The sequence below is a fragment of the Echiichthys vipera genome (assembly GCF_963691815.1).
Source record: "Echiichthys vipera genome assembly, chromosome: 15".
Lineage (NCBI taxonomy): Eukaryota > Metazoa > Chordata > Actinopteri > Perciformes > Trachinidae > Echiichthys > Echiichthys vipera.
In genome coordinates, this window is record NC_139840.1 from 17,450,537 (window position 1) to 17,466,537 (window position 16,001).

At 37.3% G+C, this 16,001-nt stretch overlaps 2 protein-coding genes across 2 annotated transcripts; both read right to left on the bottom strand.

The window, feature by feature from the left end:
• Positions 1 to 228: 228 nt before the first annotated feature.
• Positions 229 to 8,706, bottom strand: LOC310957607 (fizzy-related protein homolog). Its single transcript, XM_083928246.1, has 14 exons — positions 8,576 to 8,706; positions 7,046 to 7,119; positions 6,327 to 6,455; positions 6,089 to 6,152; positions 5,182 to 5,312; positions 5,000 to 5,085; positions 4,723 to 4,906; positions 4,533 to 4,598; positions 4,147 to 4,249; positions 3,813 to 3,997; positions 3,146 to 3,379; positions 2,213 to 2,317; positions 1,802 to 1,894; positions 229 to 1,679 (listed from the first exon to the last, which is right to left on the bottom strand). Exons 2-14 carry the CDS (start codon positions 7,112 to 7,114, stop codon positions 1,638 to 1,640), a joined length of 1,491 nt encoding a protein of 496 aa, XP_083784372.1. The 5' UTR covers positions 7,115 to 7,119; positions 8,576 to 8,706; the 3' UTR covers positions 229 to 1,637.
• Positions 8,707 to 10,284: 1,578 nt separating this feature from the next.
• plekhj1 (pleckstrin homology domain containing, family J member 1) lies at positions 10,285 to 15,616 on the bottom strand. The gene is made up of 6 exons (XM_083927981.1): positions 15,254 to 15,616; positions 14,335 to 14,402; positions 14,186 to 14,252; positions 13,851 to 13,941; positions 12,750 to 12,813; positions 10,285 to 11,491 (listed from the first exon to the last, which is right to left on the bottom strand). Exons 1-6 carry the CDS (start codon positions 15,345 to 15,347, stop codon positions 11,399 to 11,401), a joined length of 477 nt encoding a protein of 158 aa, XP_083784107.1. The 5' UTR covers positions 15,348 to 15,616; the 3' UTR covers positions 10,285 to 11,398.
• Between the last annotated feature and the right edge of the window lie 385 nt (positions 15,617 to 16,001).

The following is a 16,001-nucleotide window of genomic DNA, read 5'->3' on the forward strand; positions in this document are numbered from 1 at the left end:
AGTGTTCATGAATGAACATGTCACACAGTGCAGCCGAGTGCCTCAATTTTGTGCCAAATAGCTTTGGCTACACACCAAATACTTGTTTGCAAGATTAATTCAATGGTCTTGCAAGGACTAGAAAGACTCTTATAATGATATAGAATGATCTTCACAGCAGTAGACTGATTTTATAGACGTCTACCCTCCAGTTATTGGCCATAAAACAGAAATAACATGAGGTACAAGATATGATCTTTTAATGGTTGATTATCTCAGTACAGAAATATTTTTCTTTTTAACATTCTCTGTGTAATTCAAGTTGGCAGCATTATCTCGATTTTGAAGTGGCATTAAAATAAATTTCCATATAATGAGGCAGTGAAACCGCCCATCGACTTCACTCAGATAACATCAGTAAACAAACAAGCCATTTCTGTACAACCTTTCTTTACAACACAAATAAATAGCATTTTGTTTAAATGTGGCACGCTAGTTGACTCAAACATTCAAACAGGTAAAAAGAATAATCAAAATTGGGACAAAATGTAGCAGATGATATTAAATGTGTATTTTTTTCCAGATAAAAAGCAAAAACAAAGTAGAATTGCATGACTGCTCAACACAGTAATGGTCTAAAGTAGCAAAAGACAAGTGCCCCGAGCTTGAATATCTTAGCAGACACAGCGCAAAGCAGGAGCTCTGCACTGAACAGCATCTCAACCCCTAATGTTTCTACTGTGTGCTTTAGTTGCCATTATAAACTATACTGATAAGACAAAGTGTTTTCATTTTTACTTTCCGTGCCTGATTTTCCATTTAAGAAAGTAGGGAAACAAGATGATTGAAAAGCTTCAACACAAGTCACATTAAAATCTTCTCATTTTCACTTGAATTACTTTTGTAAACAATTGTTCTTATGTACAGTATCACCAAATGTTTGCCATATGCCATTACAAGATTTTTCTTGAGAGCCTATAAAACAGCGAGCCTGTGTAACACCATGAGACTAAAATGAACTTCATAAAAGATTTGAAAAAGGGAGATCAGCCCTATTCTTCCAACCCTTGTTTACCATTAGCAGTTCTCGAAATGGCACAGGATTATGTAATCGGTTAGAGGTGTACAAGAAACATTATTGTCTCAGTAAAATACAAAAAGACAAGCTTGGATTTTTTTTTGCAAACCTGAACAAAGCCAAATGTAGTCCACAGATCAGAACAAAAACTGCAATTACACATGAAAGGAAAACTACCAGCGTTCAAACAAACCACACTGTGTTTTTGTTTAAAAAACAAACAAACAAACAATAAAACCCTAAATAAATTAAATAAGACAATTAAAAAGGACAAACTCAATATTTGGCAGGTAAGCACAACGTCAGTCTGTAAACAAAACATAATCACATGGGGAGAGAAACACCCCAACCCCCCCAAATTCTCCTCGTCCTCAGAGATCACTGGTGTGTTTCAAGAGACTGTGGCTCCATCGCTCAGGAGGAAGTGGAATACTGTACATACGTGTCTCCTCTGCCCTCGACACTCAAGCTGTGCATCTCTCCAGCTCCCTCACACCTCCAGCCACAACTTGGCTTAATAACAAAAGGAATAGAGCCCCGCCCCTAGGACTCTATTCCCTTGTAGTACAAAGGCGTTTTACTACCGGATCCTGGTGAAGAGGTTCAGCACCGATACTGATTCCTAAAAGAAGGAGGTGGACAAAATGAGGAGGTAAGACAAAGACCACTGGGAATAAAAACGTACAGACAGATAAGGGGCTGCAATAGATGGAAAAGAGAAAGACAAATGGAGGGAATAAATACCTTAGTTGATCTCATCTTGCTGAAGACGTTCCAGAACCGAAGTGTTTCATCTCCAGCTCCCGTCACAATGGCCTCTCCGTCTGGGGACATGGCCTGCACATAAATTCATTATTATACACTGAATATACAGTATTACAGTCATTTCACTTCTGTGAAAATGTGCAGACACTTTATTGCCATAGTTAATTTTATGTCCTTGTTTTGAATTAGATATTAAAAGAGAAACACAATATTTCATCAACACATTTCTTTATCCAAATTCATAGTTTCAGTGAGCACACATGCACTGCTAGAAAATAAAAACATTTTAAGCAAATGTTTTTAGCTCCTAGTATTTTGCTTCAGTTTTACAAGAGCACATGGGATACTGATCTGCAGACACACACATAAATACACACAGTATAAACTAACCAGGTAGAGTACTCTGTAGGAATGTCCAGTCAGTTTGGCCACTTGAGTGAGAGAGGGATACTTCCACACCAGGATCTGGTTCTGGGAATAACCATGTGTGCTGACCTGCAGAAAACAAACACATATTTACCTTAGACTTGAAGGAAACATTGTTACTTTGGAACACATGCTTTTATACTGTCAAATAAAACCAATAACAATCCAATAACTCTGTTGATAGTACACAGAGATGTAGTTAGCTTAGCTCAAAGATTGGAAGAGGGGGTAACCTGTTCACTTCAGTCAACCTATCAACAACGCTTAAATTGTGAGCAATTTCTGTCATTTCTTTTGGCTGTTTATCTATAATGTCTGCCTCCAAAAGAACAGAGGAGAGCCGCTGCTCAGTGAGCGAAAGGAGTTGAAAAACAGCATGCAGACCCAGAACACTTTCACTAACTCTGTAAATTAAGTATTTATTTTAGACCAACACAGAGTTGATGATTGTTGTGACAGTGGAAAGACTATTAAAGACTGTTTTGGTGAGTTTTATTTTGTTTCTGTCAAGTTTGAAGAAGACATTTTTAAAAAAGCTACTAGAGATGGAACACAGCAAACTTGCCACTCGAACACATCTTCCAGCGGAAACTACAGGGATGATGATTGTTGGGCCGACTGTGGGTGGTTGGATTTTTTGAACATATCCTCCAACCCTATTACAGGCTACATCTTGTTGGATAGCAAACGAATCACCTCAATTTAGTTCAGAGTTACTATAGTGTGCAAATAGCAACGTAATAATTAAAACTTAACTTCTAAGATGCTGTATGCACAGCTAGCCAAGATTAAGATTCTCAGAACGCATCCTTGTACATGAATGAATGAAACCTTCACTTTCATTTAAAAACAGAAAGAGAACCATGTGTCCATATCTAAAAACTTCCGGTGACTCACCAGTTCATTAGTGTGCTTGGACCAGGCCAGGTTGCAGACCTGGGAGCCGGTGTCTGTGCACTGTAAGGGCTGGCCGGTCAGAGTGTTCCAGAAGCGGATGCAGCGGTCGGCGGTGCCTCCTCCAGAAGCCAGCAGGCCATGCTGGTGGGGAGACCAGGCGATGGCTTTCACTGCAGCCAAGTGCTCTGTGTACTGCTGCACCGGGAGGACGCTCGAGTGGTTCCAAACAAGCAACTACAGACAGCGGGTTGAAACGAGGAGAAAGGAGGTAGAGAAAAGAGATGTTTTATGAAAAAGTGGTCCTCATACTGATGTGTAGCTCACAGATCAATCTCAGACCCTTTCAATTAGCTTAATGACGACAAATTATATTTCGGGATTTCCGGTGTAGAGAGCGGATATCCAGGCCAAGACTCTCTCTTCTAAGCAGTGGTCATTGGTTACAGTCCGATTAGCAACTGGAGCCGCGATAATGGAGTTAGAGTTGCAAGACACCTCTTTAAACAGATATCTGCATATGAATGTAAATAAATATAACAAAAAGCTAATTAAAAACGAAATCTTCTCCACAGAATGGTCACTTCCACAACCCAAAACTTTTGCTGTTGCCTACAGAATCTGTTTAAAGAGATTACTCATAGACAGGTGAGATTCTCCGTTGCCATACCTTGTTGTCATTTCCACCTGAGGCTAGCAGCTGGTGGTCTGTGCTCCATTTGAGCCCGCAGACTTCCTGTCTGTGTCCTTGGAGACGGCGCTCCGATTGAAGAGGAGGGGCTCTGATGTCCCGCTGGAGGATCACCCGATCGCGACTCCCAGACGACAGCTGGTCCGCATTCCAAGCCAACGCACCTGGCAGCAAAGAATGAAAACGAAGGGAAGGGGATTCACCGACCATGAATGAGGGATGTTGCTAAACAACTGTGTGAAAATTAATGAAGGTTGTAATATTTTACTCCTGCAGCTGTCTCCCCCTTCAGCTCTCCATCTACTCAACTCACCCACTCTGGCCGTGTGCCCTTCTAATACGGAGAGCTTCTTCCCTGCTGCTGCATCCCAGATCTGTACATAGCCTTTATGGGTCCCCACCGCCACCAGATTACCCTGAAAATCAACAGCACACGTAGAATAACACCACTGACAACTGAAAAATCCAAACCAACCAAAACTTGATTTGCATCTTTACCAAACGTTAAGTATCAGCCCTTTCAATGAACGATCTTTGTCAGGTCAATCTGTGTAACTTTGTCACTAACTCTGTGCCTGATTATTGAAAATGTTAACAGAGTTTTGGTGTGCAGGTTAAACTACAACCGTATTTGAGATGCTCTTAAATGTAACCTGAAAACAACTTGAAAATATGATTATAGATGACAAAGTAACTCACCCTCTCTGACCAGCCCACTGATGTTACAGAATCCCCTTCTACAGAAAGGTCACACAGACGTGTCACCTAAAAAGATGGGAGATAAAAACCAGTTAAACCTTTAATTCAGAGATAAAGTGTGATTAGAAACAGTATTTAAGAGAGAGAAGACGCTTGCTCAATGCACTGTTTGTGATAACAGATCACACACCTGGCTAGTGCAGGCACTCCACAGGTAGACACATGTACCCAGTCCAACACTGAGAACATTCAGAGAGGACCAGTCCACTAGGTTGAGGTAGAAGTCATCCTGAAGCTCTGGAGCATCCAGGACTTTGAAAGGAATTTTGGATATTTTACGTGTAGGTTTCCTTGGCGATCGCAGAAGTTTCTGGCTGCAATGAACCACACAATTAAGTTTAGACATATGATGCTGCTTCTACAAAAATGAAGATGAGATTTGAGAAATGAAATGGAAAACATATTACCTGTTGCTACTGACAGGTGATAGAGAATATGGAGAGACTGTGTTTCCATCCTCTTCAGGCAGAGCTCTCTTAGCACTTACAGAATACTACAAAAACAGTCCGAGAGATGGTTATTCATTAAGGGAAAAAAATCCCCAAGAAACTAATATATTAAAAGTTGCAGTCATGTGAACTATTTTTACACTAAAAAGGCTTCTCTTGGCAGGAGTAGATGGCTGCAGCCGGCGGTCTTCTGACTGGGGGTCCTGGACTTTCTCGATGCCCGCTCCTAGCAACTCGTTCTTCAGCAGTGCTGAGTAAGCAAGACCATCCGCTAAAGGCAGAGGAGGAGACGGAGGGGAAATCAAATTAGGCCTCACAAAGTGACTCAGTTCAAACACTGTTCTCCCCCTGCAGTTTTATAGGTCTCTCTCACATCTTTAAAGATAAGTGAGAATTTTTCACAAAGCTTTGTTTCGTCCTTATCTCCAGTTTCCAGGAGACTGTCCAGGCTTAGTAAACAAGAGATGGTCAAATCATCAACTTTGACTGAACCAGACAGAGATGCCTAGAGAAATTAGTTGAAAGGGGACAGTTTCCCATCAGAAAGAGCTGTCTGACAACATAAAGCAGTGAAATTATTCTAAATATAGTTTACACCTAAACTAATATTGATTTATTTTTAGGTGGCTAGCATACCCCTCAAACTGGGGGCATGCTGACTGCCATCTCATGCAAGGTAATACACTGAATATAGATAAGTATCTCATACAACCCAACTTCAAAAGATCCAAATCACCCCTTTAAGTGAAAATGAATGTTAGTTTTAGCCTTTGTCTTTAATAGATCACCATAGCCATAAATATAAAGAGAAAAATACACCCTGAAAATGGTGAAATGTGTTTTTAAAAACAGAAATACTATCCTTGTCGTACACGAATTCAGATGTCTGCAGTAAAGGAATGAAGCAGCTGTGCCTCAGAAGCTGCGCAGAATATTTTATATTAGTGCAAGTGTACCAATAACATATTGCAAGACACTGTATCATGGTTCATTATTATATTAACTTGTCCCATGCCTAGTCTCTGGATATAAAGGTATATGGATTACCTTTGTTGCTGTCTGTTGTGCCATCTTTGGTTTTTCGGTTTTGATTGTGCGACTTTTCAATTTCCTACAACAGAAAATGGAATAAATAAGCAGTGATTGAAAGCAATTACAGACGAGCAACATAAGAATGCCACAGGGTTAGTTTTTTTCTTTATAAGCTATAATCAACACTTTGATGTTGAGGACACTGTTCTTTTGGTAGGAAACACAGGTCCTGGGTGTATTGCAGCAGACTCACATTGATGCGGTGGAAGTTGACACTCCAGTTGGCTCCAGCCCGGGAGGGAATAAAGCGATCACCATGCTTGCTAGGGGAGGACAGGGGGGAGCTGGTGGGTGTCAGAGCTCGCACTGCTCCTACTGCTTTCTACACAAGTTTGGAGAGGAGAAGTGAATTTCTGACTCGAGGCCAAACACAAACAGTTTTTGGACAGTGATGCAGAAAACTTGGTAACAAAGCAGGAAGATCATTTAAGTGGCAGATGGTGCTTTTGTCTGAGGTGTTAACAGGAGGCATCATTCACAAAACCCAGTCATTTGACGGGTGAGGTCTTGTTTACACTCAACACTAGTGACATGGTCAAAATAAATAGGCCTGGTCAGCTAAACCGTTTATTTTTCCAATGCATGGAGAGTGACGCCCTTGTCTCCACCCTTCTTAAGTCCTTTGCTGGTTAATAATCCATTTTGGGAGGAGTTATCATCACACTATAAAAAAGACTATTACTATTATTATCATACTAGTGATACTAGTAAAGACTGTAAACCCTGGACAGATGATGCTTATTATTTTTTCAAATTACAGTGAAAATACAGCTCCTTTAAAAATGTAAAAATAGAAAGCAGAGCTAGAGTAAGGGGAGAAGATTGCCATCTGAAATAGGCGACCAATGGCCGAGTTTATCCGATTTATCCCAGCATGCGGTGAGTCAGACAAGTGTGTGTAGCATTACTTACTATAGGGCTTGCATTCTCATTTTGAATGTTGATCTGTCTGAGCAGCCTGCATTCATAGTCCTGATCCATGACGCCTGAAAACAGTAGAAGACCGATCAAAACATATATAATGTCATACAGCAATTCCCTGAATACACATGTCAGTTGACTATCAGATGTACTCTTATTATAGTTATGACTCGCAGATTTCTATTCAGGTGTTCTGACACTAACAGCGAAGCCTATTTAGCTCATAAATGACTGTTGAGAAAAATATATTATGCCCATGTGTAGGGGTTTTAACTGATTCATTTAAATCAATTAATCTTGATCTACTTATTATTTTTGTTAAAAATATAAAACTAAGAAAAGTAGATTTTTAAACATATATTCACCCAAAAATGTTTGGCATTTTGCTTTAAATCTACTTCAGTGAATGACCAATAAATGGCAAATCATTGTGCAATCGTGTATTGTATATACGGCAGTGTTTATTTATATGTTTTGACATAACAAAATGAATGAGCGATCCACTTGTGACTAAATGCAGGCATGTAATTCCATAATGGCAAAAAGAGTAACATTAAAGTTGTCAATAAAAACAGAAGACCCTTCTCTGATATTGACATACAATATTTGGAATCAAGTAAATAAAATAACAGCAATTAAGTTGACATTACATTGGAACTGAATGAAAAGACAAAATGAACAGTCACCTTCAGGGAGCAATCCTAGATCTTTTTATGGCCCTGTGTTATTTGTAATGTTTGACTTAAAAGTCGAATCCTACCATTTTCAAGACATTTTATTCCTTTCATGGCATTTATTATATTTCGGTGATTTATTGTATGATTTGCTCAATACTTGTGTCTGCTTCTACCTTGGTTGCTCGTGACTTCGGTTCCTTTTTTTCGACTATTTAATTGTTTGTTCCTCTGTTTTATTTGAATTTGCCTATTATTTTATTTCGGTCAATCCTTTCAATGCTATGCGCGCTGTTCTTTATGGCTGTCTTCTCATTGTAAACGTTTAATGTAAAGCACTTTGAGCAGCATTTTTGTATGATATAAATAACGTTTATTAAAACAAAATATTTAAATCCCATCGATACGATTGAACTGACAGGCCATATAATCCATAGCGCATCGATGTAAATCCCATTTAAACAAGCTTACATATAATTTTGTGAATGTCAATGGCATTAGTTATAATGCATGTGATGAGGGTTGGCTCAGTCTTCTGTTAACAGCACTGAAATGATCTTTGTGAGCACTAACGTTAGCAGCCAGTGTTTACATTAGCTGTAAAGTCATCCTAACTGCAGGTATTTACTTGCTGACAACAGGAAACAAAGAACATAGTTGTGGTGGTTATGGCTGATCTGCAATGGTGACTCTAAACACACTTAAAACCCAAATAAGTCAGTCATTCATCATACAACGCTACGCTAATGCTAACGCTAGCTCAGCTGATTGACCTAACGCTAGCTGTCCGGCTAAATGCATTAGCAACATTGTTTGTTCACTATCTACTCTTGTATTTAACACCTACCGTGCCCGGATAAACTCTTCACGAAAGCCGTCGTTGAATAGTTTTTTCTTCGCGGTGTCAATTCCAGTCGTAATGTGTTGATTTTACGCGTTTGACTCTTAAAAACAAGAGCATGTAAAAATGCAATTGTTTTCTTTTGCCGAACGTTTAATTTGGGTTTCGCTAAGCATCACGGGAAGGGCGTGACGTTGCTGTTTTTTGAATCACACATTCTGCGTTGCTAAGGAGACGTGTCAGCAGTCTCCAACGTCTTCAACAGATTTAACAAAGACGGATTTATCACTAATTATTTATAATCCCAAATATTCGGCAGATGAAACATACATAATTAATGTGATACTTTTCTTTGATATCGATATTAATATGTAGTATGATTGTGTGATATTGATATTAATAATAATGTGATATAAAGGATAGGTATGTGTTGGTTTTGATATGGTTGTAATTTATCACAATATGTAAAGTGTTTATAACAGAGTTTATAGTATAAAATCACTTATATTTATATAATTTGCATGGCGACACTACCTGTACTGTCTGTGCAGTGATGTTTTTTTTTTGTATATTTTGATTTAAATTACATTTTTATTATTATATGTTTTGTTGTATTGATGATTATAATTGTATGCATGTGTCAGACCCCAGGAAGAACAGAGATAGCATTAGTTGCAGCTAATGGGGATCCTAATAAACTAAACTACATTTACTTAAAAAATACTGTATAAAATATAAATTAAAAAAATTATAATAATTTGGCTACCTGCCCTAATAACTACCCTCCTTTTGTATTTTTAAAGATTCAGGTTTTAATTAAAATTTGACCACTATGAAAAACAACTATTAAATTATTTAGGCATTTTAAATGTAAGTTTTCTTCTACATTTTAATTTATGTTATTGTTTCTACATTAAGAAATAATCTGCTGGCATTGTGTATAACTGAATAACTAAGCAAAGAAATGTTTGTATTGAATCTTTTCAATAAAAGAACAAATCTTCAGCAGATTGCACTGAAGAGAAATCATGTGAAACAAAAAACACAAATATATAATTTCAAATGTATTATTTCCATTGTATTCATTAGTTATTGAGGGTTAGTGATACTAAGTTGTTTATATTGACGTCTTGATAATTGACGTATTAAAAGATCAACTGAACCGGTACAAATTAGTGATAAAGACCGTGTTTCATGATAAATCACACAGTGAGGCGCAACATGTGGCTTGATATCCCTAATTTTATTAAAAGTCATACTTCATGTATTTAATTCAAGATTCAAGAAGCTTTATTTATCCAAAGGGAAATGACTGTGCAACAGTTTCAATACAAAGATGGGAAGGGTCAGAGTAACAATAAGCTAACATAAATCAAAAAGAAGTAAAGCTAACATAAAATAAATCAAACAATAACTAAATGTGACAGAGTGCAACAGACATTGTGGTTAAACGTAGGTATATACAATATACAACAATACACACCGTGCAGTTTAGCAGCAGATTGAAATAAAATAAGTACAAACTAAATAAGTGATGAGGAGCGATAAGTGTTCACAGCGGTGCAATGCAATGGTCACGTATTGCAGCATCATTGCCAGCTGTTCAGTACTATTGTTGGACTTACCCTAATTAAATTGTTCCACAATTTATAGGATAACGTATTGGTGTTGACAAACAAATTCTGGTTCACAGATGACACTGAATCAATTTAAAGTATCTTTTTAATGGCTTTATTAGTATAAAAAAGAGAGAGAAATGGAAGTGAGACAAATATACTCTAGCATGAAGTAAAAACAGACTAACACACAAATCCATGTGCAAAAGTTAAAATTAAAAACACATTCGATGAATTACCCTGTTTGTGGGTAGACTCCTGACAGCTGAAATCAATATTTTACAAATTTGCAGGTTAGTGAAATGTAAGCTACAACAGATATTTAAAGATCATAGAAAGAAAGCTGGTCCAACAGCTTATCTAAGAGGAATCTGATTCAAAGTGCTACAGAAAAGTTACAGTAGGTTCAGTTAAAATACTCAAATTCTAACAGAAATAAACACCCAAAGAAATATGTGCAAAAGTATAGTTTAAAAAAAAAATAAACAGTCTAAATCGGCTAGATGATACGTACATATTGGGATAGCTAAAAATAAATCTCCTGTAAGCAAAAATAAAGTAAAAATAAAGTGAAATGGGTAGCTCAACTTAGAGATCAAAGGGCCCATGCAGTTAAAATCAGGGCAGTAAATTCTGTCGAAGGGTGAATAAATTGGGCACTTTGTCAAATCATCACTAGCTTCTTCAAACAGCATGCATTTACTTGATTAACAGTATTCATATGTCCTGGATTGAGTCTTGTTAAATCCAGTCATGCTCATATTACAAATAGTCCTGAAAGATAGTCACAGCTCTACAGCACAACTACAATCAGACGCTCTCAAAATCACATTGTCTCAAAGTACAGTACATCCAGTAGAAAACCTATAGTATAAAACATGTTTTATACAGACAACTAATTAAAAGAAGGCAAAGTCTGAAAATGGTGCAGAAAATGGCATGTAAAATCCCCTTATCCAAAAATAAGTTGTGTTACCTCTAATGATTGACATAAAAGAAACAATCAGTGTAATCGCTCCATCGCGTTACATTTCCTCAGCTGTAACATCTGCACAAGAACCTCTGCATCAGTCTGGAGCTGCACTAAAGACATTTAGAACAGTGCAGATCTAAAAAAGCTGATGTGCTTATGGTAATGACAGGTTTTTTTTATAGTGAGGAGTGAATGTTGGAATGGCAGTGCAAACTAAAATGATATTAAAGTACATCTGGTCTACAGAGATGAGGTATCTCTGGGCATAAGTTGCAGGCCATTGTTGACTTGGAAGCGAGTTTCATCTGATATACCGTACTGCTCCAAGGGGTCCTGAGGAGAAAAAGGAAAAGATGAGTAAAGACTGCGAGAAAAACAAATGCTCAGAGTGTACCAAGCTAATAGGGAAGGGTTTTGTTGCCACCGTACTCTACGGGGGAATTGTTGGGTCTATGTAAATCATAAATAAGTCATAGAGTGTGGTCTTTACCTAGTATGTAAAGTGTCCTGAGATAACTTTTGTTATGATTTGGCACTATAAATAAAATGGAATTGAATTGAATTAAATCCCTGTTATTGAAGCAGAATCACACTTTATACTGAATGGTTAGTTCATGTTTTGAGATCTTTGAGACTTTACTCAAGTACAGCATAGGTGAGGTTCTCAAACTGTGGTCCTGGGACCACTGGTGGTACTCAAGCGCTCTCTGGTAGCACTTGAAGGAATCTCCAAAATAAAAAAAAGGAAACATTAATTACTAAATTAATATAAGAATAAGAAAATACTTATACATTTAAGATCATTGAAATGTAATTCAAAATAAGTTTAGCATTTCCCATCATATTTTTGTTTCAACATCAGCCTGTTATGTTCTGTATGGTCACGGTCATTAATTACGAGCGTAACTGTGATAGAAGAGAGTACGCAGAGGTAAAATGATTCGTTTGAAAACACTGACATGTCAGTTCTGATGCTACCCCTTCATACAGTGTGACTTTGGCTGAAGACAGTCAACAATAAATCATCTTCTGATTAGGAATAAACCTTCCTGTCTGTAGCTGAATAGTGTCAGCCTACGCTGCTGTATTTTAACATTGGTCTTAGTGGTGGGGACTTGAGAGATCCTGATATTTCCTGAGGTGGTAGGTCATGTACAAAGTTTGAGAACCACTAATTTAGAGTATCTTATAGAATCATAAACTTACACTTGATAACCTCTTCACAGACTTTGCTTTGAATAGTTTTCATTGAGAACTATTTTCAAGGTCTTGGGAAATGGTTTCTGAAAAGACACATTGCTTTAAAGTACTGAACCTAAGCTTTGAGCACCACAAATGAAATTCCACATATCTCTATTATATCTATTTTTCAGGGGTGTGTCATAAATCTCACCAGCAAACCCTTGTAGATTAAAACCTAAATGATTGAATCTTCCTATACTGATATTTTCATCTAACTTCTGTTGACATTGATGATTCTGTGCATTTCACATGGCACGTAACACTTTAGTCGTTCTTAGTGCAACACTGTTGGATTTTAGCTGCATCTGTGTGGGATTGAGTGCATCACCATGGTGCTGACAGGCCTCACCTTGCCGGTGAGTCTGTGGATTTCAGTTCGATAGAATATCAGGTTCTTCCTCATGAACTCGTAACTGCAAGAGATGAGATGACACATTATTTAGACATTCAAGTGTTTGGGAGGAATCTTTTTTTCTTAGTAAACCCAGGTAGTGATGAATCAGTTGAAAGCTGTTCAACAAAAGTAACATTGTTAACAGTGCGTCATTTTATTTGTGACAGTTTCATCCATATCTGCCTTTTACTAGAGGCTAAAACACTGTGAAATTCAATTTCTTTTACTACGTTGTTCAAACAGTATTTCACTGCACATTAAGACCTGCCAAGCCGTGTATTGCTGCAGATATGTGACCATATTCAGCTGTAGAGAACACAGTTGCTACAGTGTTTGTTCATATGACCATAGTTTTGTTGTTAAGTTGAAATTAGGGACATAAAGTACTTTTTTTCAAAAAATTATAGTAGGCAGTCATTAGTTAACTCTAGATATAGTCCAAAACAGACTATACCATATACTGTGACCTCAAAATCGTGTGTGTGTGTGTGTCTGTGTGTGTCTGTGTGTGTGTGTGTGTGTGTGTGTGTGTGTGTGTGTGTGTGTGTGTGTGTGTGTGTGTGTGTGTGTGTGTGTGTGTGTATGTGTGTGTGTGTGTGTGTGTGTATGTATGTGATCGTGGCAAAATGTGGTCCTGGAGACACCTACTGTAGTGGGAACTACCACAGAGGCGGTTTGGAGTGTTTTACAAGTGTTTGTATGCTTTTCCGTCTGCCGGTCTGTTTGTAGACAGATTTTGTCACTGTGATAGCATCACAAAACTTTATAGGTGTGCAGTTAATAAATAAGGGCCGATTTTGAAATGGGACACTAGTCTCTAGTTTCCTTAAAACCCACGATGATCTTTAAAATAAAAAAAAAGCGCTTCAAGTGATCAAATGCTTTTGTGTTAAGAGTCATATAACTCAATAAGTCAGCTTGTAATGGTGGAATTCTGCTATTTTTACTTGATAATTTACTGAAATCACTGATACTGAACATTTCAATCCATAAATGTTCCTTCAGTTACTGCTAGGTCACCAACGTGTCTATGAAGACTTGAAGAGTCAGTCCTACCTGGCCTTGATAATGGAGTCGACCCACTCCCCACACTGCTCCTGTGAGTCACACTCGAACAGATATTTCCTCTCTGCTTCATCCAGAAATGCTACAAAGAGAAACACATACTCAGAAAAACATATTCCAAATGCACAAACGGTAACTGCAGTATAAAGTCACACGTAATGGACTTTGATACATTTCTCTATTGCTGTTCAGTTACATAAAAAAGCAGTTTGAATAGCATCAAGACAAACGTGAGTGTACAGTCATTTCCACCGACTAAAAGGATATGAAACCCCACAGTGTGTGTTTGAAACCAGTCAACAAACTGGAAAGTGAGGGTAACTCACCAATAGAGAAGGTCTGGCTGTCCTCTCTCTCCACCCGACACTGCTCCAGCAGCAAAGCTCCAATTGGCTGACAAATAAACAATAATGACTTGATTATTTCACTTTCTCATGAGGACAATAAACACATGGGGAATAAAAACCCAACTGACCTCCTCCTCATCAGTTCGGAAATAAAACAAGAAGTTAACGACGAGTTTCACCAGCCTCTTCTTTACAACTGTAAAACAAAGTAGGAACTGAGATGAGACTCTTTATTCACAACAGAAAAGTACACAGCTGATGAATGACATGTATGAATATATTTTTTTGAACAAATTACATATATATGCAAGTATAATATTCTTTCATTTGATAGGAATATGTGAGAAATAAATTGTATTTTTTAAAATACTTGTTAAGTTAAGTAAAAAGAAATGTGGTTGAGTTTGTAAATAAAATAATAAAAGAGAAAAAATATAATTACTTTCTCTTGTTTTTATAAAAAAAAATTAAATGAATCAAACATGAACATAAAGTGTCTCTTGATTTTTGTTGTTGTTTAACCTTTGTATTCATTACATATATTAGAAAAAAGATAATAAGTCACTTATTTCTAAGCAAATAATATATAGATATAAAAATATAAACAAAAACAAACAAGTATATAATATAATATAATATATAACAAATATATATATTTGATAGGAATATGTGAGAAATCAATTGTAGATTGTAAAATACTTGTTAAGTTACGTTAAAGAAAATGTGGTTGATTTGGGAAAATAAAATAATAAAAAATAAATGTTTGAAATAAAATTTAAATTAATCAAACATGAACATAAAATGTCTCTTGATTTTTTGTTTCACAAATGTTATATATATATATATAACATTTGTGAAACAAAAAATCATATAATAAACAAAAACAAAGAAGTAGAAAAGCAAAAATAAACAAAAATAAAATAACAAATAACATAAAAAGTATCTCTTGATGGGTGCTGACCCAGCAGCTGCACACGTGACATGAAACGGAAGTAGGTGCGTTAAGCGCTGAGTCGGTACGGTCGGTACATAATAAAACCGTGTTACCGTCTCCTTTCTTGGGTCCTCGCATCCCCAGCTCGGCTGCCATCTCTGAGGGCTGGCGGCTCAGAGACACCAGCTCCTTCTCGTTGAAACGCATCACGGTCACTGACGCAGCAGAACACACGGTACTTTGGCTACGACGGATCCATTTACACCGACAACATAATAATGGCGTCAGATAACAGTAACAGTAGTGACTGTTGTCTGTAACGGTCGGTTAAACGTCGCTGTCTCCTTATCTGGTGTTCCCGAGATGTGACGGAGCGTGTTTGGTCATCTCTGCGGTCAAACAGACAACTTCTCCTTCACACTACACACCGGACACACAAGTACACACGTCCACACACACACTCATTTGGTTGACACTCCTCGGTTGGTGATAGTACGGCAGTCAGTGAGGGTCAAACTAGCAGAACGGTGCTTTTCTTCTTCGTTTTCGGCAACCGCAATGTTGCATTGCTGCCACCTGCAGGAACTATTCTGTAACTGCACCATCTTCATGTTTTTTTTTTTATTAGCACAGCTTCAACACAGCAATTTTAGTGCTTTTTCAATTCCGTTTTATTTATAGTGTTATGGAGATTTTTAAGCATGAAGTATTGATTTATGTCACAATATAATTGAAGTAGTGTTATTACTCACTGTGCACGTATAGAAGTTCAATAAAAAAATATTTAGCATGCTTTCACATTATTTCTCAATTTAACACAGATTACATAATTAAAGGATGTTGCAGATAAGCTCCAGTTTA

Coding starts and splice junctions, on each gene's coding strand:
- plekhj1 (XM_083927981.1), bottom strand. CDS start 15,347: ATGCGTTTCAACGAGAAGGAGCTGGTGTCTCTGAGCCGCCAGCCCTCA. Junction 14,253..14,334: donor TCCGAACTGATGAGGAGGAG/GTCAGTTGGGTT, acceptor TTTATTTGTCAG/CCAATTGGAGCTTTGCTGCT. Junction 13,942..14,185: donor CAGCCAGACCTTCTCTATTG/GTGAGTTACCCT, acceptor TTCTCTTTGTAG/CATTTCTGGATGAAGCAGAG.
- LOC310957607 (XM_083928246.1), bottom strand. CDS start 7,114: ATGGATCAGGACTATGAATGCAGGCTGCTCAGACAGATCAACATTCAA. Junction 5,086..5,181: donor CCAAGAGAAGCCTTTTTAGT/GTAAAAATAGTT, acceptor CTGTTTTTGTAG/TATTCTGTAAGTGCTAAGAG. Junction 3,380..3,812: donor CAGGTGGAAATGACAACAAG/GTATGGCAACGG, acceptor CGCTGTCTGTAG/TTGCTTGTTTGGAACCACTC.